The following is a 26,928-nucleotide window of genomic DNA, read 5'->3' on the forward strand; positions in this document are numbered from 1 at the left end:
TAAATATAAAAATATATTTTATATTTATAAAACTATATAATATTATATAAAATATATAAATATATAAAAAGATTTTTGACCAAACATTGTGAATAGCACAAGTTTACGTAGACTCAAAAAGCAGAAAAATGAAAGAAAATGGAAGAAAAATCCAGCAGAGGTCATTAACCGGAGTGATACCACCTACTTCAAGAAGGCCTTGACCATCAGCTTAGAAAACAAAGCATTTTCCCAATATGTTCTCCCACGTCTGTTCTTGACCAGTGCTGTCCTCTCTGTCTGTCTCTTCCTTGGCTTCTGCTGTTGGCCATACTTAGCTAAGTTTTAAAATGGCTATAAAAACTAGCACAGTTCAGGCTCAGTGTTGAAAAGTATTTTGAAAGACCCTTGATTAAAATGGAGTAAGACATCACAATGTTTAAATATCACATGTTGTATCCATGTTTTATCATTATTATTTTACTTCATTGGATGTATTTGACCTTTGAAAAATTTAACCCATAAGAATAGCAGTTTATATAAAAGAAATTTATCTACATTTGTTTGTAAGTTTATAGGTTGTATCTAATGCTCAATGCAGGACAATCATTTTAAATTGTTTGTTTAATTTAAAACAAAACCCACAAGCTTATTCCCACTAGAATAGAGTACTGTTTAATATTCTTTTTTTAATATTCCTTTGGATTTGTGCATTCTTATTTCAGCCAGCTCTTCCAAGGAGATAGGTGTCTGATATCTTATATTTCTGGAGTCAGTTATCAGCCCAGTGACACATGCTGCGATGAGGAATAAGGGCAGTAATATACATTCTTAAAATACATGCAGGCTGCAGCACAGCATTTAAGTCCCTCTTTCCAAGCTAAAAGTGAGATCAATGATCACAACCACTCCACCTCTTTGAACAGTGCTTACCAAGTTTCTAGATATATTTCTGCCCTTAGTATCATTGCAGCCTTCCCCTGCGGAACAAAACAACCCTGAGAATGCTGTACTCTGCTGTCAGTGTTTCCTCTTGGGTTAGCAGAACACAGCAGTCCACAGAACATCATCATACATTATTTTTGAGATCCTGCAGGCATTATAATGGCACAGACTAATGCAGCAGCTAGAAGTGCCAGAACAACTGAGAGAGTCTCAAGTGGAAAAAGAAATTGCAGATGTAGGGGATATTGAAAATCAGTGGCTGCTTGCTAGCAGGCAGTTACTCTGCTTGAAGCCCAATGCCCAGACTCCATTCCTTCCCTGCCTACTACACATTCCTAAGTATAGCAAGAATGTAAAGCCCACTAATAACTGCAGATCAAAACCAGTAGGTAATTCTGTGCAGCACAAACATTGTTTCTGTTTAGGTAGCATTTCTGTGAGAAATCATCCAGGATTTCAAAGTTTGTCTTAAATCCTCATACAAGTAAGTTTTCAGATACCTAGCGCCCTTTGAAGTACGTCCTCTTCACACGTGTCCAAAAAAGATTCTTGTGTATGGCCACAAATATCTTTTTTTTTTCCAAGATACAGTCTACGTAAAAGTAATCTTAAATTGTGTCATTAATAACACAAATATGTCCTTGTTTCCAGTGTTTTGGTGTTTAGCACTTAACAATTTTTCTTTAGGCTCGCTTTCATTCTCCTACACAAAAAAAAAAAAAAAAATGAATGTGATAGGAGTTAGCATTTCAGCTTTAATTTTGCTCGTCTTTTCTTATTCTTTGTTATCTCATGCTTAAGTTAAGCACGGATACCGGGATTCCTCTCTGGCTGAGGTCAGATTTTTGGCACTTAAGGAATGCACAGCCAAAGTTTGTGTGCCTTTGTGTTTTAGATGGATGGAGGATTGACTGGCTATAAATCAGTCAAGAACCATGATATTAATACAGTCCCAGTCTTGTACACACCTTCTCATGTGCATGTTCTCATACTAGACTGAAATTAAAGTCTACCTGAGAGCATCCTGAAACTGTCAAGTTCTGAGTCCCAATCCACGTTCGAGGTAGCTGTGGCAAATGGGAGAGATCACTTCCCTCAGTTGTCTGCTCCTTCCTTCTGCTGGAGATTGCTGCTCTGCACTAGCAGGGAATGTCTCTTAGCTTCCTGCAGCCTGACACGCTAGTTCAAAATAAATTTGACACCTGTCTGACAGAGATCACAAGTCTGTAGACCTTTGGTCTCTCACTATGTGTTGTTGGCTCAGAGTAATCTTATGCATATAAAAAATTAAAGGATTTTTCTGATAAAAATGTAAGGAGTGCAATATCAGCACAGTGAATGGCCAGCGTTAAGAAAAAAAATGATTGTATTTATGCTGTTAGCCTGAAATGCAGTAGTCACAAAAATCTTGCATATAATTAGGGAGAAGATACAATTTTTTTAAAACTTACTAATTTTATGTTTAGTGTATTGATGATAAATATTAGCTGTGGGATCTGATAAAAACATATGGCCAGTGACATACGTAAAATTAATTAATACACTGCCAGCTGTAGATTGCAAACTTATGTTCACTAACAAATAGGGGAAACAATGTTTACAGGTTAATTTCACTTTAAAATCTTTGCTCTTTTGGAGTTGGGAACTGAAGTTAACAGCAGCACAAGTTTACTGGTGGGTAGGTATTTACTGAACTGCATTCATATCAAGAAAGATCCTTGAAACCAGGCCAGATACCTTTGTAGAGGCTGGTGTTCTTGCCTTGGCTTTGATACTGCTACAATGCAAATGAAAGAATGCGTCTTTATCCACATGTAAAATCTGTGTTTTTTAAGCAGCTTACGTGAACCTTCCCACTAGGTCTATGATTTCACTACCATTAGGACTGAGAGAGCATTGATGGGTATCACCAGCTCTAGGGAGAAGCAAGTCAGCAAGGGCTGCTGAGATGGAAATCAGTGTCCATGGAGCAAAGATACCCCTTGGGAGTTCTCATCTTTCACCTGTTTATTCCAAAGCTTCTGTTCCCTTGAGCTCTTATTTGCAGTCTCTAGTAACGGATTCATAGAATAAGGAAGGGGCTACCTTACAGAAAATGCTAAGCACATCTGTTTTATACAAAATGCCTTTGTCTTGTATCTACCCTTCTACCAGTTTGTTTTTAAATCCCTTATTAACATCATAAAAGAAGGACTTACAGTAGATTTCACTAGAAAATTTGGATGTAGTAAAATTAATACATTTGTTAATAAGTGACTGTATTTCCCACTCATATTTGTTTGTGTGGTACTGGGAACTTGATTCCAATGCATTTAGCATCAGCTTAACCTCATTTTGGTTTATGCCCTCAGTGCCTATAAAGCGTTTTAATAGAAGGCGGTGATGTGAAAAATGCATTGCAGAAGAAGAAAATTATTTTATGGCTTTGTTTTTCCCATGAACCAGTTCAATATATAGTAAGCATCGTAATGTTCTACAACAGGTATTTTCTTACATAAAATTACAGAACACCTCTAAGCTGAAGTGGATACTAAAGCTAGATTTTCAGTTGGGTGAAAGCAATTTGAAAGAATGTGTCTTTAGTCTCACATTTCTTTCAGACTAGCATTTTTAACTGAAAAAATACAGCGTTATTGCAAGTATTAGAATTGACATGCATTTGAGTAACGGTAAATATGGTTAATATGGTTTGTATATAAATACAAACATAAATAGTGTTGTGTCATGAATAAAAGTGTAAGAATTCATGAATATTAACTTTGCAAAGGTTAGCAGAACTTGAATGTGTATTTTGAGAGCTCTTTCTTTTTAGATAATTTCACCATTTAGTCATTTCAGGAAAATTGTCTATACCTAATCTAACAGCTGACATTAGGAAATAAAAATATTTTACACAGAAGGAGAATTACTGTTTCTCAGTTCCAAAAAGACATTTGGATAGACAGCATTTGTTTGTACAAACTTAAGAATTGTTTAACTGTCTAGGTATTGCCCGAAGAAATATCAAACTTTACAGTACTTAGTAACTACCTGTGATGGCACTTCTTTTTGTTTTTATTGTATTTTTAGAAAATGCTCAGTTACCTTACTGAGTGCTCATTGCTTAGACTTCGTAAAATCTTCTGTCTTGCTGGCCCTTTGTGTAGAGATTTTGGTTGACAGAAGAATTTGTCATTTCTGTGAAATAAGCAGTTGCTCATTATTAGCAAAATATAGTTATTTTATAGTTATTTTACAGGCTGAACAGTCAAAAGAAGAGCAGAAACAAGGTTTAAGTGCTGAGAAACTGATGAGGAAAGCTTCTAAGGATGTATGCCGGTTACGGGAGCAAAGCCAGAAAGTGCCGCTGCAGGTGCAGTCATTCAGGTATGGCCTTTTATGCTTTTTCACATTTTTTTTAGTGTAGTTAAGTAACATATTTTTTTCCTAAATATAACTAAACATGACCTGCAATAAAAGTCCACACACCTTAGAATTGCAAGACACATCAATCGTTTCTAACAAAGCTAAAAGTTGGAGTTTGAGAGGGCTGGGTAACTTGCTCACATGACAGAAGCTGAGCTGTGGTGGTGGTAAGAAAGCAGAGAGAAGCAGAAAGGGTTTCTCAGCAAAGAAGCGTTACAGTTGCGCTATTTAACTTCAGTATGAAATTCAGAGCATCTTCATAGGGTTTTCATTTTCTCAGCAACACTTTTTGAAAAGAAGGGGGGGGACAGTGATGGAAATTTAACAGTCATCACAGAAATGCTGCTGCATAAGTTTACAGAAACACGTGATAGTGCTTAAGACACAATCATTCCTCTGCAAGAAGGGTATAGTAAGCCTCCCTTCTCCTTTATCTCCTAATCACAACACAATTCACCCAGGAGTCCCATTTATGTAGTTGATTTTGCTCTGGGCTGCTATTTTTGATCAGAACTTAAGCTTACCAGTGAAAAAAGATGGTTTAGTCTCTTGGACAACTAGTTACTTCCTAAGGCTGAATTGTAGTCGTCCTGCTAGTTGGACTTGGTACAATGATGTGGCCTCAGACTAATCACACAGAGGCATTTTGAAGCTCTCAAGAAGAGTGTCTCTTCTGAGCTTTGATTTTTAAGCCCCCAATATTTATCATCTGCTTTCTAGCCTTCTGGCAGACAAGCATGTACAAACTTGTTATGCTTCAGTAATCTCTCCGTTTGTAAGAGACAGAAATGGTAACAGCACAGGGGAAACAATTGGAGACTGGGATGACAATTCTGCTGCTTGCACAGACCTAGTTCTTAAGTTTTCTTTTCCCTTTTCCAAAGTCAGAATTAAATGTTTTGCCTTTTCTTCACTGCCCCCCCCCCCCCCCCCCCGATATCATCATAGGAAATGCGGTGACTGTATCAATATTTTTGTCTTGTCATTGCAGTTATTACTGAAACATTGACTTTTTCTTGTTCAATATTGGAGCTGCTTTTTACATAAATCTGCCTAAGAAAGGAATTACAAGAAGATATTCTGGCGAATGCAATTGTAAATAAATTCACTGTGTATTTTCCCAAGCCTGTATTTTAAAGAACTACGCTGTGACATTAGCAACTCTAGAGTAGATGACATTAGAGTCATGCCATAAATGGTGAAATAACAACTTGTTTTTGTTTCTAATTTCAGGGAGAAGATAGCATATTTCACAAGAGCAAAGATCAGTATACCAGCCCTTCCAGCTGATGACGTGTAATTATGCATTTTCATTGAAGTGTTTTCCCACTTGCTCATCTCTTTTTTAGATGAACTTTTTAGTTCTAGTGACCTGCTTTTAAAAGATCTTCTATTTTACATTCACTATTGATATGTTTATTTGTAAAATACAGTGAATTGAATTGTATGCCTGAAAAAGACAAAAAAAAAACAACCAGAAAACCAAAGTAGATTAATTTTGGTATACTGATGCTGATTTTGTACAGTTTGTATGTAATGCATGTGTGTTTTTATTTTGTAAAGATGGAACAAAGGAACAAAGGCAGTACTAAGCATGTATCCTGTTGAACCGCACTGTGTTGAGAAATATTACGTTCAACAGAAGATTGTTTATCTTTTCACTATTTTCATGTGAGCAGACTGTGAAGATGGCTGTTTTGCCATGCAATATTTTTGTATAAGAGTGTGACTTTCATAGTTTGAAGTTAACTACAACTGTAAACTCCTTTCCAAAACATCAAGGCTGCCTCACAACAGCTGCTAATTAGATTCATCACCCATATTGGAATTTTGTTTCTGAAAACAAATATCTTCTGTTTTTGTTTTTAATACTTTACAGGAAGAAACAGAGCCCAGAGTTTAGTTTTGTGAATGTACAGTACTTTAACCTGCACTAAAAGGTTTCTTGCATCTGCTGGAGAGTGAGGAAAGACAAAGCAGACAAGTAACCCTAAAAACTTATTATGAGACTACCAAAAGGGCAGCTGCTTTCTGAACTGGAAGCTGAATCAGATTTGTAATACCAGCATTGAAATCAGAATAGTTATAGCCACTGTACACTTAGTGAGGGTTTCCTCAATATGAATCTTTTGTCTTTAAGGCTCTTATTGCTGACTAGGAGACTATAGCAATGTTCACTGGGCTTACAAATACATGGAGATTATTTTTTTTTTTTTAGAGTATTTGTACCAACAGAAAAATCTAGTCAGATTGCTGTTGGTAAAGTAAACCCTTTCTGATCTGAAAAGATCCTAACTAGAAGGCTTTGCCTATTTTGATACAGAACATTGTTAAAAATACACAATTGACCCTGTATGCAGTTGAGCGTGCACAGGTTTAATAACTAGATATGAAGAACATATTTCAAATTTGTTTTATATGGAGAAGCCTCCTAGGAAGAAACATCAACTTGTATTCATTCTGTTAGAAGTCCAGAACATCGGATGTTTACACAGCCCTGTCTGGGTAAAAGCAGTTGGGGTTTTACCTTGTTTGGACTGCACAAGTAGACAGACAGCGTAGACAGAATTATTTCGTTTTCTACTTAGTATGTTGCACTCACATGTATTTAATGCAGTGGCTGAGGTTTTCTTCCCCAAGCAACAAGCCGCATATGCATGGTCTTAATCTTTCAAAAAGGCTGTAATTGGTGAGAAAATGGAAGTGCCTATAACCACAATATAGTAGCAGCTGTCTGAAGTTCAAAGTGACAATTCTGTCGTGAGAGGTCTGTATAAGCCTCACCCAAGGGTTTTCTTATGCACAAATGCATCAGTTCACTTCAATGTATAGCAAAAAATGCTATTTTGGGCATTATGACTGGTTGAACATCCTTTATGAATGCCCCATTTGTTTTTTGTTTCTTGGGTTTGAGATAACATTCATATTCGAAAGGTCAATTTTAAAAAACAAGTCTGGAATTATTTAATGTAGAGGTGAAATGAAGGTTGGCAGTTTCAACTTCTCAATTTGATTATATAAGATGTTTGTAGAATAATGTTTAGAGGTATACTTTATGATTTTTCTTTTATTTATTTACAGTCTTATTTATGTTCTGTTTAATATAGTTCAGTTCTGGCCATAAAAATAAGGATGCTGTTGTGAAAAGTATTTAGAGCTGCCTAAATTCTTGCCAGCTTAGCTGTTTTTTCTCACACATTGAATAATTTTCAAAAAAGTATTATCTGATTTGTAAGCACGGGGTAAGGCCAAAATGTAAGTACTGCTGGCTTTAGCTTGCAAAACTCATTTAAAAATGAGAGACTTATTGCTCCTCCCTTTCCACATTGGTAAGGCTGAACATATTTATAGGCAGCTTTTAACAGTTCTGTTTGTTTTGTTTTTAACTAATTCAAATTATGCACACTCAAAACACTCAATAGAATAAGCTAAAATAATACATACAAATAACCCCCATCAGTTTAAAATTATAAATATTACTCCAAGTAGAACTTACTCTGCACAGCAGGGTATAACAAGTGTAATTAGTTCTGTTTCCAGGTACCAATATCATGCAGTTGCATATATCAAAATCTAAATATTACTGGTACAAGAATATTTAGCCAAATGAGCAAAGGTAAGCAGAAATTGTAATAGAACAAATCATTTTTAAAAAAAAAAAACTATTGCTATGTTTATACTGTATTAAATATCAAATGCTCAGGACTGAACTAAATATTTAATCAGGTTATATTCTGAATGTGTTTCTGTTCTAATTTTGTCTGTAAGAGTATGCAAATACATCACATAGATTAACTTGTCTCTGCACTTTCCATGTGTTTCAGTGATTGGAAAATACTTTTTTTTAAACAAAGCTCTTTTCCAGACCAGTGTTTTATTTCTTTTATTTCTGTTCTATGTCTTCATATGCTCTTTGCAGAAACAGATGGCTGCTACAGATTTGTCAATGTAAAATCACCGCAATTTATAGAAAGTTCACATCAATCACTGACAAGTCTTAGGATAAGTTATAAAGAAAATTATTCATACACTTAAGTTAGTTCTTTACGTTCATTAAATAAGAACTTCAGTAGCGATGAGCACAGTCAACTCTCCACCAGGCAGCATCTTACTATTATTCAAAACTGCTGGCTTACCAGAGATCGTGCATGTGTGCTGGAATATATTCGATCGTCCACGTGCACACACACACGGTCTGGATGGAGAATCTTGTACTACATGACATTGACGACATTTAGTTTATGCTGGTGTAAATGAATATAAATCCATGGAATTTCATTTAAGGTTATACCTTGTATTATATTTCTGTATTGTGTGTTGAACTAGCACTACAAACTGTTTCAGAATTTGAGTATTTTTTGTAAGAAAGACATTCTTTAAAGCAGCCCCACAACATCAGTACAGCTTCTGCTATGTAAAATATGGTCAAGTCTCCATGCATACCTAGAGATCCAAGATTTTATACTTATTTATCATTTAAAAACACACACACAAACACTGCAATTGATCAGATTTTGGAGAAAAAACAACAGGGACTTGGATCTGCAGAGCTCATCCATTAGTGTAATTAAAGGAACTACACAATAAGAAACAATCCCTGCCCTCAGCCTTGTAAACAACAGCCTGTCCGTTCAGCAGCCTTCCCTTACTGTAATGCAAGAGTAAGAAATCTGAAAGCCCAGCATCTACCCTTTTCAATGTCCTCTATTTCCAGTTTCCACATACTGATGGGTGTCTTGCATATCTGCCATTGTATGCTGTTCTGGTAATTGATGCTCAGATGACAAGACGACTGTGGAGAGGAGTAGGGAGCCTCCTAGAATTACAAAAAAATCCCCCAAACCAGCCACTGAACAGTGCATCCCCTATTTCCCATCTGGGTACAATCTCCGGGATCTGTTCATCCCCAAATTCCTGGATTATATTATGGGCAACACAAGAAACAAGGACTAAGACCAGAACTCCAGCTATCCACATGAGTATTCCTCCAAGAAGTAACAGCTGTTTCTTTAGCTTCTGCTCTGTGCCCTCCATCATTAGGCAGTCCAAACCAAGACTAGAGATCACAAGGCTCAGAAAGCTTGGTCCATTTGATGAAGATACTAAAATCCTGGAAGTCCTGAATTCTAGAGGCAAAGCTAGGAAAGAATCAAAGTCTGTGTTCCTCCTACATCTCAGACTATACATGTTTGCCAGAGTCCCATAGTCCAAAGCTCCAGTTCGTTTAAGCCTAAGTTGAGATCTTTCCAGTCTGGTAAATAGTTACAGGTACCGGTTAAAATCCATCCTAGTGTAGACAACAGCAATCCAACTAACTGCAGCCTATGTCTGTGGACTAAGTTCATTTTTAGCAGTTGTAGAAGTACTGAACTGCTTGCTTTTGCAGACAATACATACTGAACATTGACAAAAGTTAAAACAATGCTTTGTAAAGCATGAAGTACTCCTCCCCCTCCAGCCTTATGTTATGTGCAGCGTTTGGGGGATTGGGAAGTAGTGTGGTAAACCAGTAATTGAAGGGTGTGACCACAGCTAGGCTCATCTTTCATTAGTTTGCATTTATAAGTTAATTTTTTTTTAATTCTATACTTTGCTGTGCATTGATTTGCTAGAGCATTACAGCAGTTCTGCTAATTTTGGCATTTCATAGTTTGTTTTTAAATTAAACTAAGAACCACAGATACAAGGTATTTTAATACCACATTGGTATATTCCCACTTAAGCGAGGCTGTCTGCTTTGAGGCCAGTTAAATATCATTTGCTTCAAGTTAACGGCTACATGTTGAGAGCAACATGTTGCTGTAGGTGAGCAGATACCAAGAAGCCTTTGACAGAGCACATAAAACCTCAGTGCACTATTTTCTGACACAGGCAGGTATTTTGAAAGCTGTGTATCTCAGCCTCTTTTTGGTGCATAAGGGATGCAGATCTTAAAATTGAGTTATTCTATGTGCTAGATTGGGTAAACAACTTCTTGGGTATGAAGCACCCACACCGTAATACCCCATGCACAAAAAGACATCCACAACTCTTGGTAGCACGCCAGAAATCTACAGTTTTCTTAGCACTGCGATTTGCTAGTACACTGAAAAACAATTTGAGGCAATGAATTCACGTAGACTGTTTGGGATGAGGAAAAAAACACTCGAGCTCATATGTCACTGCATTAGGCAAGTGGAAAATTGCGACAGGGAATCAAGCTTTGCGGCTCAGTTAATTGGGTTTGCATGAAAAGGAAGCGTACGTATTTTGGTTAAAAGCCAAGATGTAACAGAACATGCATATTCATCTTGAGGATTTTACAGTGCAGTTGAGAAAATAAAAGCACCTTTTCTACACAGTCTATGAAAAACTTCAGCGTTCTCCTGTAAAACAATATTTTAAATAGTTCTACAGGTGAGAAATTACACCACTTCCAAATCCCAGTTATGAAGAAAACATGAAAGTTTAGGAATCAGCTAAGTAACAAAGAGTCCTTTGAATTACTACGGAACAAGCTTCTGGCTTGCACTAGAGTTTGGAAAAGATAGAGCAGTTTTTCTGTACTACTTAAAACTCCTGGTTTTAAGGCCTGGTTTCAGTTTCCAAGTGTTGACACTGATCTTGCTGTTCTGCTACTGCGTAATGGCCTGAAGATGGATGGACTTCAGTTGAACAGATTGTGCAATTAAGTAGGGATCCTCCTAATATCAGGCAAAATCCAGCAAGCCAGCCAACAAATAACGCTTCCCCCAAATCCCACCTGGGAACAATATCTGGTATATTCTCATCCCAAAATTCCTGGACTGTGGAGTGGGCAACCCAAGAAACTGGGACAATAGCCGTAATCCCCGATATCCAGAAGAGCATTCCTCCAAACTGCAACAGCCGTTTCTTTTGATCCTGTTGTCTTTCACCAAGTTTCAAACAGTCCAACCCAAATCCTGAGAGCAAGAGGCCCACAAGCCCCAATCCATTAGAGAAAAACATCAAAATCCTAGAAAACCTGAGTTCTGGAGGCAAAGCTAAGAAAGAATCAAAGTCCTTGCATTGCATTCCCCCTTCTTCCTGGACAACACAAGCTTGCCAGAGTCCCATGGTCCAGATCTCCAGTTCATTCAGTTCCAAGTTCAGGTTTTTCCACTGGGGTAAGTAGGTAGTGAGGCAGGACAGGACCCATCCCAACAGAGATAACAACATGCCACCCGATTGCATCACCGGCCGATAGGCCAAGGCCATTGTAAGAGCGCAGTCCTTGAGGTGCGAGGAGGAAGGGGAGGAAGGTCTCCCCAGGCGCTCTGTAACAACTGCTGCCGTCAGCCGTGGTGGACGCTATGATGATTTTAGTTCTCTGCTGCCCCGAATATAAGCCTTTGCTGTTAACCCCTTGTGAGCTCTCAAGCACTTTTTTGTTCTTCACGAATATAATGTTTCACATAAAGGACGAAGGACTTCGCTAAACCATGAGTTAGGCTTTCTGATAAGGATTTGATCTGTTACCTTCCAATTTGCTTGGTAAAATTATATCCCAATGCCTGATGATTACAAGCCTGAGGATGAACAAAGAAGGCTCTATGACCCCTCACCCTAAAACACAACGGAAATCTTTGTGCTTCAATACGGATTAATTAGATTTTAAGTGGTGATAAAAAGTCAGCTCTGTGTGCAACAGGACTTCATTGTAATGGCTAAATTTGAGATTTCAGGGATGTAAATCAAGGCCTTGCAAAGAAAGGTAGACTGTTTGCCTATAATCTTTATTCTTAGACTTCCTCAACATACATAACGGCTTATCTTCCACTGCCGTTTTATGTCCCCAGCACTGTAAAAGACGCTTTGTAAAAGATCCTTACGTTTCACATTTTCTACATTCACTTCTTTTAAAATGGGCTTTGTTTTGACCGACTCTTGAGGGGAAAAGGAGACGGCTATGGTCAAAGTACCGTAGAGAATGAAATCCTAGCCATCCCGCCCCATAATGAACTCAGGCAGATCATCAGACGGGGTAAGTTGTACCCGCCCCAGGACCTCAGCAGCACCACGGTAGCAGCTTACACCAGCCCAGTGTCCCCTTTCCTACAGCCCATGTCCCAGATGGCACAGAGCATCCGCTAGTGTCTAACAGCTTTTGGCACTCAGAGCTCCGAGGGCCGGGGGATGTCTAGTACCTTTCTGATCAAAGCAAAATGCCACTATGACATTACCCCGTTAGGAACCCCTGCTTTTTCCTGCTGTCACGTTAGCTGTACTGCTGCTTGCCTGCTGGGTCAGCAGGGAGAACACTTGTCTGTTATTGCCACCCACAGGCAGCAGCACAGCCTGTATGGGAGAAAGCTGAGCAGAGCAAACATGCACGCATGTACAACCCTGAGGTTCTCTCCAGCCTCCCTTGGCTTCATTTGCTGGATGTGATACAGAACCACGTCTGACAAATCCGCGTATTTTCTTTTGCAGTTGTTCAAAATGGGTTACTGGGTGATGGAAGAGCATGGCACTGCTTCTGAAGGTCTCCAAAACTTCCTAACCCTCGTGTTTTTACTGCCACAAGTTGTAAAGAGCCAACACAAAGAAAGATGATCTGTTTCCCCTGTGCTTGCGTGCCAACCCAGGCAAACAACTTACACCTGGTCAAAAAATTACCATGTACAAGAGCAGGGTATCACCAAGGATATTACTGACAACACTGGGAACAAACTGATGCAAGCAAGGCTCTAACTTTGGCCACCCGCTAGGCATAAGAAATAAAAATTCATTCAGACTCCAGATTGTGCTTTCAGATTTGGCAGTGTTGTTTCTCTCCCCTTTCTGTTTTCAGAGCAGGGAAACTAGTTCTGGAAATCATCCTAACATTCAATGAGAAACTCCATAATGTCATTTGAATAATTTTTCAGATAAACAGCTACACTTCAGGAGTGCTTCTGCTCATTCAGGGGCTACATGCTTATTTGACTTCTAAATCATGGTCACTGCCAGACTATTACCAGCAGCCAGTTGCACTTCCCTTATCTACGAACCTTTCACATTTCCTTCCCTGCTGCTAATTCCAACAATCACTGCAGTGTGGAAGCACAAGATCAGGCACGTGAAAGCCATTCATTCTGCTAACGCTGACCATAGCAGCAGCATTATGCCAGCCTTCAAACTGTAGCAGTCAGAAGCACTGAGACCGCAGCATCAGTAAGAGCTGCCAATTCCATTCTGCAGCTTTTTGTTAACCGCACAGTAACTCGGGGCAAGCAAAAGCTTCCTTATACTACCCTGTGCAAGATTATAAAAGAATCGCTGTTTTTCCAGAGGAAGAAAAAATAGCTAAGATTTGCCTTGTTACCAGGATAGTAACAAGGTCTGAAATGCCTTCACTTGGAACTTACCTATCTTAGGAAAATCTCAGCAAGCCCATGAAGAAACAAAAGGGCTTCTAGCTGAACCTAGATTAGGTGAAATCTCAGGTTGGTAACTGTCTTAGTCCTATCTCCCTTGTGATTCTTCTACACTTTTCCTCCCCACCATTACTTCTTTCTTTCTCTTGCATCTAAAAATGTCTTACTCTTGGAAAAAAATTATTTTGGTCAACTTGTGCGTACACAGAAGGAGCTACTGCTGACCCTAGGGGTTAGAACCGGGCGACACACAGCAGCCACAAGACACGCACCACGTGGGGCTCTGCCCCAGCTGTGCTCAGCAACGACATGAAGCAGATGCTGACAGCCGCATGGCCCAAAGCACCACAGGCTGCACCAGCCCTTTCATCTCAAGGCGTTTCAGTGGAGATGGCCACTGCCCCCCGAGCCAGCCAGGCAGGGTCGCTGCCCCTGAGGGATTCCCACAGCTGAGGCCATGGGGCCGCGCACTGGTAAGCTGCTCCAGGACAAGCCCCTTCTGCTTCCCCTGCCAGCCCCTGCAGCAAGGATGGTGTTTGTCTAGCTGTCAGTGAACAGCATGCTTTCAGGTGGGAAGGGAGAGGTTGCATTTAGAAGGGCTTCTGATCGCTTGGTCTTGGAGCACCTTTTTCTGTAGGCTTGCAATAAAGCCCAATGTATGCAGCGTTCAGAAGTACCATCCTACAGGATCTTATGCAGCTGAAATAATGTTAGCGTGAAGAACTGAGGCAGCAGGCTCACCATAGCATCACACCCTCCCAAAGGCCGGCACTTGCCACAGACACCCACATGGGTACATTTCACATGGGCTGCGGTTGCCATTTGAGTGTTTCAGCAGCCAGTTCTGTGAGACACGAAGCTTTCGTAGCTCTCATTACAGTTGATGCCCATCAACATAAAGCACGGGGCACAACTGGGTTCCTACAATTTCTGTAACGCTGTTTTAAGTGCTGGAAATCACACCATTCATTCTCATCACCTCCAAGCATCATTTGCAAGGTAGACTAGACTAGATTTTGGCTAGATTAAAGCAGAATGAGGATGTTCAGCATGTATATTGCTTTATGCAGGTGAGTGCATTACACTCTTTTCACCCCACAAACCCTTTCAGGCTGAAGACAAGGATTATGAATCACATTGCAAATACATATCTCCTTTGCAAGCTTTAGCACTACCTTAACTCTTCTGGGAACCTCACGGCCAGAGAGTACACTTGTACACCAGGTACACTGATACTTTACCCCCTGCAAGGAGCGTTGAAGAATTGTTGCCTGTACACAGCTTTGCAGCCCACACAGTTAACCAAAGTTTTCTGTTCAGCATAAGCAGAAAGAAATAGCAGGTGCAGCACTTTGGGAGCAGATTAGAAATTGAATCCCACAAAAGCAGTCAGCTCATTGTAAAAGACTGACTCTTTCCTACACTTTCAGTTCCTACGTAAGACATACGCATGTTCATGTTGAGGGTTTGTTTATTCTCCTCCAGCAGTCCAGAAGCGTGCTCATCTATGAAGTGAAAGTGTCTCCAGTAGCATTCCCCAGACACTGCCATAATTTTTGCTAATTCTGAAGACTGCACTGAAGATAGGGAACTGAGTTCCCTAAATATTTTCCATGGCTCATTTAAATATCTAGTATTTTCATGAATCATTTATGGGTGTCTCTTATCTTTGGATTTCCATCTTATAAATGCATATGCAAAAGATGGAAATATGAGCCAGTGTGTAGATTTTTCTATAACTAAATCTTATATAAGCCAGCAAAAGACAGCTACTGTCAGAAGCTGGCATGGTGGTGCCTTCAGCATCTTGTTACAAGTGAGTTAGTTCATTCAGCTTGGCAGTCTTTCGCCTTCCACCTTCCTGCTTGAACTGCAAGTTTTGGGAGTTAGTATTTGCTTACCCAGCTAAGCTCCCACTTGGTGATGCTGGAGCATCTTTTGGTTTTGGTGCCCTTCAGGGAACCAAAGAATCAAGCAAAGAGCACAACTCATGCTGCCAGCCAGATTGCCTTACTCCAGGCTGCATTTAAGTGAACTTTGACATCAGGGCCAAAAATAATTATTTGTATTGGTGGATCTGAAAATTTCAGGGGGCTTCACAGAGCACCACAGTAGAAAAAGAGAGTGACTTCTCCCTGAAAAATTAACTATGTGCTTTCACTTTTATAGTGATAGCAGGAATATTATAGCCTTCTAATGAAGTGAAACAGACTGATCTGAATGTTATGTATTACTGAAGTTGTTACTATTCTTCTTTTGTTTGATTTCTTCCTTGTCTCCCCCACTGAAATTAACACTACCAAATTAGATACACCCTCAGCCATATAATCCAGCATATGAACAGCATTAGTTGCTACATACACATCTGATCCACAACAGCAATACTTCATTTTGAACACTTAGAAGCTGTCACAAAAGCACTGAAGAGAGGCAGCAGGGAGGGGGTTATGCCAGTGATGCAGATAATGAGCATTTCCATTTCAGAAGGGGAAGAGAGGCTATGCTTTGAAGCACAGAGTTAGCTCATGGTGTCGTTACACTTTGATAAAATATCTAACTCGATATTTAGAGGTGATGACTTGAGACTACAGTACTTCTTTCTGTATTACATCTAAAGAGAGCTTCCCTCAGTGAGTGCTTGGATGCTGCTAGAGCAAACAAGCCATGACACACACCGCCAAATATTTTGTGGAGAAGTTACAGCAGAAGAGGACAGGTCAATAGAGGCAAAGCAAATTATCACAAAGGCCTTATCACCTCTTCTGATCCTTGACACGGGCAGAGAGCGTACCCTAGCAATCAGCGTGCGGCTGCTGGGGATGGTTTCACAGCACTGCTGCACCACGGCTGGCACACAGAGCGCGAGGCAGAGCTGGGGCGAGGGCAGCAGGCTCAGCATGCATGTGCCCCCCTTAGCATCTTCAGGAGAGGCAGTAAGGAGCCGCAGAGCCTTTGGACAAAGGGCCTCCCTCCTCAAATAGGCATATTCTCAGCTATTCGATATTGCAAGGGCTGCCCAACCCTGCATATCTTTCCTCTTCAAACACCGGATATAATTCATTAAGCAGCTTAAACAAGAGCGTATCACATAAGCAACAGAAATGTACTCCTAGAAGTGAAAAGCCTTGCTAAAAACTGCACTTTTGCAAGATTAATCAAAATCTTGGAATAAGATGTCCTGTAGGATTAACAGCAGTTGGACAAGATCTAGAAGGGAAAGGAACTAAAAGGGTTAAGCACAGCGAGGTGAAACTGCCTCTCTCTGCTTTAGGAACTTACTCAAAAGATTGAAATGAGAGAGGGTGGATTTGCCGTCATTATACTGGAAGAATAAAGAATGCTTTAAGGCTCAGTACTTCAACCTTTGCAGGAACTTTTCCATCACCATCCCAATCCAGACTTCAAAGTGAGGGCTGACTGGGTAAGGAAATTAGCCTTATCCTTCAGGGAACTAGTTCTGGTACACTGTTAATACAGGAGATTACTGTAAGTATGAAAACTCAGGTCACTTGCAGTGATTGGAATGTGATTTTCTTGAATGACAGAAGTCTAAGAAATTAATTTCTGAGCTGTGAAACGTACAGGCTTATCATTATCCATCTCTTATTACGAGACTCTGGTTTAAGTGTTACACACATGTATTTCTACAGCGCTCTTCATTTGACACCTGCAAACAATTTTTATAACAAGTTTTCCCTCTTTCCTTAAGACTTGTTTCATATTTTCAGTAAACTTATGAGAAATTCGTAGCACCGAGTTGAACCTGCACTGGGAATTGTTACTGCATGACAACAGGGATTTCAAAGATAATATAGACTTGTTAACCATAAATTAGAAGATTGCACATATCTTATAACATTGAGCTAGCCAGGGTGTGAAATGAGACATGAGAATGTCTGACAAGTGAAGGAGGCGAGGGACACCTGTGGCGTTTTGTTCATCTGCCATAATTGGGACGTGGGGAGAAAGAGAGAGAGAGGAAGCTAAACAAATTCTGTAGCAGTTTGATTTTTTTTTTTTCCCCATTAGATTCTACTGGCTAAACAGTTTAAGTGTTGTACCTCTTAAGGCGCTGGGAGCTACGAGATGCAGAAAGGGAAGGTCTTTCCTAGCAAGTGACTGTTCTCTCTAGTGCTACAGAGCTTTTTGCTACAAAAAGAAGTTTTTCTTCCCCCACAAATGAAATCTTAGCAAGTTTATACTTGAAAGAGTTTGTGACATCACATCATTAACAAACTAAACCACTAATATTTATCAGTATTATTTAAAACCTATTCATCCACCTCTTACTGTCATCTTCCGTAACATTCGTTCCCACACCTTCCTTCTGCTTCCTCTCACCTTCCATCCATTACACACAAAAAAAGCCCAAAGCCCTCTGTGTATTCATTCAACTCCCTTCAGGAGGGCAGTGAGAACTCTCTATTTGACCCTTTTCTACAGGGCCAAATGGGCTCCCTGAGGAAGAAATGGGTGCAGGGGGAGAAGAAGCAACAACAGTTTCCTCCCTTCACTTTCCCCTGGCCCTCCCACTGTTCGCTGCCACTCAGCAGCATCCTCTGATGTCAAATACTGCCTGCAGCGGTGAGAAGGATGATGTGGAGAATCCACTAACACATCCAACGCACCACGTACTGCAAAATGCTGTATAGCTGAGACAGGCGTCCTGATTACATCTGCATCAGGAGATTGAGGTAATGCCTGGCTCTGTCCAGTAGCAACCCAGAGAGAGGCAACTGCTGAAGACTTCTAATCTTAGACCTCAGCAACAGTTACATGATGATTATTTTCCTTTTACCTAACTGATGATCACTACATATTGGAAATAATCCTGCAAAAGTGCTAAGTATCTTCTGCGGAGTACCACACACTTTCTAAACACTACTTGCACAGAGGTGAGCGCTACCTCTGTACCATAGGTTTAAACACTTAAACAGAGAATGCTTTACCACAAATGAAAGGCAGCAAAGAGGCTTAGGTTCTGACTGCAAGAAAACGATTGTGGAAATGATTACAGTTCATATATTTCCCAACATAAAGACAAGCTGTGTTCACTTGAGCAGACATCTGCTTTGAATTCTTTTTCACTGGTCACACAGAAGAATTGACTTTTTCTCTTTCATAGTACACAGCAAGTGATCCTGATAAAGTGACTAATCTGCAATGTACTCAAATCCTTGTATTATTTTGTAAAAAATAAATAAATAAATAAATAAATAATCCAGCAACTGCATGTGTTAAAGAAATATATAAAGTGCACATGTGCACATCACTGAGCTTAGTATTAGTAAACGTAGCTGTGCAAATATATTCAAGTGAACACAAGGCTATAGGACACCAGGCCAAGCCAAAGGTCTATCTGGCTCAGCAGCAGATAACCAGGAAGGAATAAAAGACAAGAATGTGATAAGGATAGATTGGTACTGTCTTCTTCCTACAGCGTAAAGATTTCCCAAACTTGGACTTCAAGTATACATCTTTAAAAACCTTTGATGGATCTTTCCCCGGTGAATTTGCCTGAAAAAGTACACATTTACCACATCCAGAGCATCTTACAGCTTCCACAGTTTAGTTTTGCCTTGTATCATGTTTTCCCCTTTAATTGTAAACTCACTGCTAGATCGTTTTATTTGCTAGCACCTCATTCTTTTGACTGCTTGTTCACAATGCTTCCTAACATAACTCATTACCTCAGAACAATTCATTTGTTTTCATACTTAATACTTCTTTAACATCCTTACACAGAGGTCTTCTCCATGCCGAGGAGTCCTACCTATTAAATCGTCACCTCAAAACAGATGAGAGTGGCGATCTCTTGTGGTGAACCCACCTGCCTACTGTCATGAGCTCAATAAAGCACACACACTGCCAGCTACCACACTGTAAGAGAATTCATCTGGGAAAGTAGACCTCTCTTCTTTCACACCACTATTATTACCATTGTCAGAGTTATTTTTCTGTTGACCGTACACTTCAGGACAGAAACCTATTTCTTGTTGAAACGTCTCCTGAAGATGGGAATATTGTGAACAGCACTGCGCTGGTATAGTTGTGAGCTGGTGACACCATTTTGAGAAAACAACTCCTCCAGCCCAATAAATAAAAATGGAAAAGAATTAATCCTCTCAACAGTATTCTGCTTAAAAACTAGTATCTTTCATCATAAGATATCATCTAAAAGTGGTGGGATTTTTTTTTGTTTTTGTTTTTAAATAGGAAGGGTACACTCCCAAGTGGACGTACAAATGAATTTCCTGTAATATTCTGCCAGATGCACAGATGGCATGAGATTAGGAGAGAGCTCCTGGCACCAAATGCATGATGATTTTCATAAAGTGTAGGTTCAATGGTTGGGAGTAATGCATCTGTATTCATGTGAAAACCCTTTATGCTACATCATATTATCATGCTTTCTCTTTACCTAATTATCACTTCTCTGCAGGACAATGATCACAGATTTTGCTGCTGTATTGCTAGAGAGAAAAATGGGGCATTACATCCCTCAAGGAGTGCAAGTTCTCTACCTGACCCGCGTCTGCAAGAACCACAGCTCACATGAAGACCGCTGACAGCAGGGTGTAGAAGTGTGCTTAACCTGTGGAGTTTCCCCAGAAAGGTGGGATAAAGTTACCTATTGTTTTCAGATAAGTTGACAGAATCATTACAAATCATTTTTGCCCATCTTCTTACAAGACAAAGTACAGCAAGCCTAGACTAACAGACACGTATTTAGCTTATCTTTAAAAGCCTCCAATGACAGAAAAAAAAAAAAATCCAGCATTCTTAAGCAACCAATTCTAATGAAGCCCTGGAATACAGATCATGTCTCCTAAGGCCATTGTTCTTGTCCTCCCCTTTTGTTCTTCTTTCTTAAGCAATGTCACAGAGGTGGACATTGTCTGCCACCTTGCATACAACATTCCTGATGGCACAGTCCCTAAACAAAAGTAGTTTTTCTTGTTGTTGACACCATCATAAAAATCTGATTCAGTTTATGATTTACTACAATTTTTAATTCTGGTACGAAGTTCGTGCTCCTCGCAGTGCACACACACTTGGTCTTCTACTGATGTAAAAGACAAGGACCTTTCCCAGCTCCCAGCACAGCCATGGACGAAGATGGGGGCTGAGAAGCATCCCCCTTCCCCTACTCCCTGCTAGGCAGGGTGGAGAGCATGCAGGTATCCCTCCATGAAACTCCGACACAGAAACCTGTCTCCCACCTCCGCACACAGTTTGCTTTCAGAAACGTTTGATCGCAGAGCTCCCTGCTGGACTCTTAGCACATCTCCACAAACGCAAGACAAAAGCAGCCTATTTCATATTTCTGCTAGGAGTCAAAAAATGAAACTACCACCAAACTGTGAAAGGCTGGAAGTGAGGTGGCTTGAGAAAAGGAAAGGGAAAGGATATAGCTTGGGAGCACCTTGTTAAAAATTGGAAGCACAGTTCCTAAATACCAAGTCCACCTGAGGTGTAGTATGTATCAGAAAATAATGCAAGTCGGTTTACAGCTTTGGCACTTTCTCCCTCTTAATTATGGAACTCCTGGATTATTTTCCAGGGCACAGAAGACATTAGCATGCACAGATCATCTCACTGGTACCACACTGAACATTTACCTTCCTTGCCTTCAAAGCACGTGCCACAAAGCCTACCAATTAAACTGGCTTCTCAGACTTGTACAGGAAAACACAGCTCAGTCTCCAGACCTGAGGGAACCCAAACTGCAAAGCCAGTGATCCTCATGGATCTGAGGAAGCCAGCTGTGACCAAAGCAGGAGTCCCATACACAGCAGCAGTGCTGTACTACCATGCTGAGCCCCCAGCACAACAGCATCTTCTCACCTGCTGGTGGCTGTGGAGCTACATTATTTGTGTGAGGCCAGGAGAAGTGGATCAGGGAAAAATTTAGGAACTCTCCTGGCAAAAAGATAACGAAAACCCTGTCTCCTTTGTCTTTTATACAATTTAGCTTTTTGTATCAGAGCACAGTAGGAGTGAAAATATGCTGTTGGGGCCTAGCAAACAACCTAAACAACCAATAACAGATGAAAAGACCTTGCAGCGTGATGGAAAGAAGACGCTCAAGTTTCAGTAGAAGGATCTGCAGTGTCAAGTACTGCAGCACAGTCTGGGACTGCCACAATCCCCACTGCCAGCTGGAACAGGAATTAAGGGCAGAAATGAATGATTCTTGCAAATGAAACATGAGCTACGGATGTATAATTTGGGAGTTTCCAACAGCTCAGGGAAGAAGCAGTAGTTGATAGAAAGCTGAGAGCTGCACAAGAGATGCCTACTAACATTCGAGCAGTAAAGGCAAGAAAGATTTACAGTCAGCTGGGGAAACTGGGACAAGAAGCTTTCTTTGATAGCATGCCTCACAGAAACGCTGCAAACTAAAGCAGATCTTTGAAATGCTACATGTGTATATTCAGTATTAGATAATGATTACAGAATATTTGACCCTGCACTGCCACGAGCACCTGATATATGTATAAAAAACTAATTTATAAAGACATTGCTAGGGCCTTGAAGGCAAAAGGGAAAATAATTCAGATCATAAAGCAAAGAAACTCCATTGTTAGGATTTGTATGAGAAGCTGTCAAGGAGGTGGGTTGATGCAGGATTCAAAAGGCAGTTTTATATCTAACTACATTGTGAACCATCTTTGACTACCTTGCTTTGCTTTTAAATGAGGGGGCAGGGGAATCAGTCTTTTAGGAGAGCTCCAACTGAAAACATACTAACAGCCCCAAACAATAAGAAAAATCTTCTGTTGCCCAGAGTCTCATAAATCTCGCCAAATCCACACAAGTAAACACAGATCACGGGCACTGCGTGGCAGGCCCCAAAGTGCTGCTTAGCTCAAATGCTATTTCTGTCAGTGACCAGCAACAGAAGCTAGGGAACAGCCGAAAACTGGGACAAGCAGATAGCGCAGCTTCCTCAACATATTTACCAGCCTCCTCCTAAAGGCAGGTCAGGGCCTTCCCAAGTCTCGAGGCAGTGTCTTTGCATTCAAAGCTCTTCGCTGACTGTTCTTTCATCGTTTCGCCCAAGCACTTACTGAAATCTTGCTCAGCTTCAGAAAACCTGATCTTGGGCCAAAGTTAGAGAAAACTCTCGCCAGTGAAGCAATGTTCCCTTCACACACACACACCCCTTTTTCAAAGTCAGTACTGAAATCAGTTGTTTTTCTTGCCTATTCCCTTTTGAGGGAGTACAATACAATAGACAAGATACAATAGAAAGGGTTTCCAGTTCAGATATCCTAGCATGCCTTTGCTAGCCTTTAGAAAAATAGCCAGATCACAAAAATATATATTAAATAAGCGTCCACACAAATTAAACGTTTAAACATATAACAGTTATGTATTCCTTCTGGTATTTCATTTAAAAAATAGTGCCAAGCTGTTCCAAGTTTCATTTTCTGTGAATCAAAGCTTACGCTTTACTTTCAGAAATTGAATGCTGTTCCCAGTAGCCTCATCTCATCCATCCTTAAAGCGTAACACTCACAGTGCAAACCATTTCTTGGGGTTCTGCAAGAACTGAGTAGTGCTTTACTCCCTGTCTTTGTTACGTGCAAACTAAACACTAATCTCCTCCAGGCACAAACCAGACTTACTGGCTCTATGGAAGTGACAAGGACCTCAAAGGTAGCATAAAGCTATTCTACAACAGTGATCCCAGTGTTAATGCATTGAAACAAGCAGACAAATCCCAATAAAGCATTAACACGTACAGCTAACACAAGTGGCCATGAGAAGACCTGAACTCTAAGTTTGATTTCCATACAAACTGTATGGCAGACAAATGATGGCAGTTCAGTTTTATAACCAAGTCTGGATTCACTGCAGCTCTCCAGGTAGCCTAAGCAAAGCAGTACCCAAAACAAGGAATAGCATACAGAACAAGGAAGAGGACCGTAGGCTGGAAGTCAGACTCTGGTCTTTTTCTAAACTCATTATGGACTTATTTTTAAGAAGCAATTTACAGACATTTTCTGTAAGTACTTTGTTCTCTCTCACCTGTAAAATGGGATTCAGAGCAGACGAAACCATGGGTTCTTACTGGCCACCTCAGATGTGCAAAGAGATCCTATGTAAGATACTTGTACATAAAGCAATCTAATCTTGCATAATTATTAGGCAAGTCATCTCACTTTCAAAAGGAAAAAAAAAAAGGCTATAGTGGATTTTAGTGCACAGCACATTTAGGAATAAGTCTAGAAGTGTTAGTATTCTGATAAAGAAAGTGGTCCTAAGGGTTGATGCATCTTATGACTGTAGGAGAAGTGACGGTAGAAGAGAATTCTTTGATGTTTTATTTAAAAGTTGTGCTCAATAATTCAATAAAGAGTTCCATTATAAATCAGAAAAGAGTAAGAACGTGTCATGAGTACAATCCAGTAATGAATAAAAAACAAACATAAGGATAGCAAGTATCTGTAATTTAGGAAGCATATAGCTTGCTATTTAACCCTACTGAATTAAGTCACCTGGGGTGGAAATCAGCACGGAGTCTTGGATCTGAAAAGTGACCCTACTGTAACGCTCTCATCCTGTGAGATTGAATAGATGAAAATTACACAGCAGCTCCAGTGTTTTTACTAACAGACATGCACTGCTCTAGCTTTTTGATCAACCATTGACACCAGATTTTTTTTCATGCTTCCAGGTGAGGCAAACATAAAAAAGGAAAAGTAAGACTGATGGTATGTGTTTTGTTTCTTAGATCTTTCCCTCTTATCCCAGAACAAGTACTGTCAGGTCAGTTAGATACCCCAGTGCCTACTACTTAATCAAAACTCTGTTATGCACAAATCCAGAAGAATTTAATCCCAAGAATAAGATTTACCTTTTCTTCTGAGAAAGATAGGAGGCCTCAGTGCTCCTGAGTATGTGGAACAAGAGGATTAAAATTCCAGAATTTCTGGTGGACTTGGCTTCATGGACACCTCATTTCCCCCTTCAAGGTGCCTTTATTTAGTCTCAGATGCAAAAGGCTGAAAATGCTAATTTCTTATGTTCCCATAATCCCAACTCAACTCGCCATTCTGTATTTTCTAGCAAGTAGTACAAAATTATTTCATATAACCTCACAAGCATCTGCTGGCAGCAAGGAGGCCAAACCAAATTAGGAAACACATTTCCATGAAGAGTCTTCCATCAAAACACAGCAAATATGGAAATTTCCAACAACTCAGCATGTTGCTACATCGCCATTTGCCCATAAATTCCAATAATACACAGCTCAGGGATCCCATTAGCATCCTAGAGAGTGAATAATGAGCGAGCTATAAATCTCAAGGCCTATAATCACAGTCAGGGCTACCTATCCCCAATCTTTGAATCCAAAAATATATTTTGTTAATTGCATTAGCTATTTTTTATGTTATTTTGTGCCAAAATAAGCAATTCTAAACTGAGTGACACCTTTTATCAACTTCAGCTGTAACTCTGTCATCTATCACCACTTTCTACCTGGACGTCTTGTTTACAGAAGGAAAGAAACTCAGCTTCAGGATCTGTTATTAGCAACAAACTCACAACCAGATGTGGAAGGCCAAGTACCTTGTCTCTTCTTCCTTGCCAGGAAGTAATACTTCCACCTGTTGGTATTCCTGCCTTACCTCCTCCCCCAGTCCTTCAATAACTATTATATTACAGCTGGTCCTGATAGCCCCCTCAGAACACACCACAATTTGCCCAAGATACTCCTCAGCACGAATTGATTTTCTATATATTTTAATACATTTCCACCTTTCTTCTTGACTCAGGCATCTCTGAGGCACCCAAGTCAATATCAGTGACTTGACCCAAGTGACTATCAACCCAAGCCCGTATTTAGCAGGACATGACAGCGGTAACATTTTTGATTAAAGCAGGATCTTGTTTCCTTGCTGTCTCCTGCTGCTTTATATTCCTAATATGAAGGCAAATGCCACTAGTTTGATATGCCTTCAGGTGAAGAATAGCAGCCTTCATTTCATTACACTAACAGGATTGTAGAAAAAAAAAAAATCAATTTAAAGAAAATCCATGATCTCTAAGAGATTATTTAGGAACAAGATCTGAGATTGATATAAACCTTCCTTACGCTATGGTGTCAGGCATAACTGGAAAGACAGAAAAAATGGGAAACTTAAACCTGAGGAACGAAACATGAGTGAAGCAGAACTAAACCTTCTCCCCTTAAGCCTCTACATTCTATTTCTCTTTCTTAGTTTTGGAAAGCTGTAGCAGAGCTCTGTTCTTTTAAGGACATTACATAAGCATTCAAATGTAAAATTTTTCAGATTCTAGCAAGTCTTCAACCTGAGGCATGGGTTTACATATGGCAAGTACAGCAAATTCTAATTTCCATTGCCATATTATTTACATTTTTAAAAGTCAAACCTGACAGTCATCAAAATTATGTTAGGAGCTCAGTGCTAAAAAGGTGCATGTTGTACAAGGTTGTGGTGGCATTTTAAAAATTACTTTATCTGTGCAACAGAGGATTTTTTTATGCTTATGCTGCTATTGTGTCTAAGTATCCAATTTCTAGAAGGCCAGAATCATTTACTGTAACATAAACTAGCCCCGACTTGCTAGATTTACCTCTATTTAAGTAAAATTTGTTCTTTTAAACAAATCACATAAGAAGTTATTCACATATACAATGTTTTCTGTTGTTCCATATACTAATACCTTTTAAGACAAATACAATTTTGAAACAAGTAAAATATAAAAGTTTATTACTACCTGACCACAGGTTTGCAGAAAGGGATGAACAACAGTTCCAGACAGTTTCCCCATGGATAAATTCCCTCTCCACTTAAACGTGAGACATTTAAGGGGGTTATTTCCAGATGGTTTACGTGTATTCATAAAGCAAACCACTTGGTTACATACCTCAGAGAAAGTTACAACAGACTATTGATTAACATTATACTTAACTCTTATGTTACTTCTCTTGTGTTATGACCTGAGCTGACAAGTGTTTTCAAAGATTGAGTTTTCAATTAAATGCAGCTTGAGTTCTTCAGCCTCCAAGAGACGTGCTGCAAAACATCCTTATTACACAGCTTACAAACATTTTAACACTACTGCAATAATGTACTACAACTTGATTGTTATTGCTCTAACATAAGAAACAGCATATGGTTCCTGTCAGACTATTCTGTTTATTTCATTCTTACAGCTGTTGTGGAAGCAAATAGAAATTTTAGGTAGACCTCTCCAAACC

General features: G+C 39.8%; 2 protein-coding genes and 1 pseudogene across 12 annotated transcripts in view; 1 reads left to right on the plus strand and 2 right to left on the minus strand.

The window, feature by feature from the left end:
- The window catches only part of WWC2 (WW and C2 domain containing 2), a 98,906-nt gene extending 90,708 nt beyond the window's left edge, over positions 1–8,198 (plus strand). For 2 of the 4 annotated variants that reach the window (XM_084518495.1, XM_084518497.1), the window contains exons 22-23: positions 4,163–4,290; positions 5,563–8,198. In XM_084518495.1, coding sequence (XP_084374621.1) covers positions 4,163–4,290; positions 5,563–5,629 — 195 coding nt within the window. In that variant the 3' untranslated portion in view covers positions 5,630–8,198. Of the gene's footprint in view, positions 1–3,275; positions 4,127–4,151; positions 4,291–5,562 lie in introns of those variants that run through there. The other 2 variants (XR_014692784.1, XM_084518496.1) reach the window with 2 other exon arrangements.
- The window catches only part of LOC311436376 (putative claudin-24), a 55,010-nt gene that overhangs the window by 1,673 nt on the left and 26,409 nt on the right, over positions 1–26,928 (minus strand). For 4 of the 7 annotated variants that reach the window (XR_014692786.1, XR_014692787.1, XR_014692788.1 and 1 more), the window contains one exon: positions 4,009–4,101. The exons of 2 other annotated variants lie outside the window; for them this stretch is intronic. Coding sequence is in view for 1 of the 5 variants with exons in the window: in XM_084518498.1 (XP_084374624.1) it covers positions 10,894–11,547 (654 nt within the window). In the remaining 4 variants the exon portion in view is untranslated. Of the gene's footprint in view, positions 1–4,008; positions 4,102–10,229; positions 11,859–26,928 lie in introns of those variants that run through there. One more of the 7 variants, XM_084518498.1, reaches the window with a different exon arrangement.
- LOC311436377 (claudin-22 pseudogene) lies at positions 8,833–9,674 on the minus strand (annotated as a pseudogene). Its single transcript has one exon. The product of its transcript is annotated as a claudin-22 pseudogene (transcript).

This window comes from Aythya ferina, assembly GCF_964211825.1.
Source record: "Aythya ferina genome assembly, chromosome: 4".
Classification (NCBI taxonomy): domain Eukaryota; kingdom Metazoa; phylum Chordata; class Aves; order Anseriformes; family Anatidae; genus Aythya; species Aythya ferina.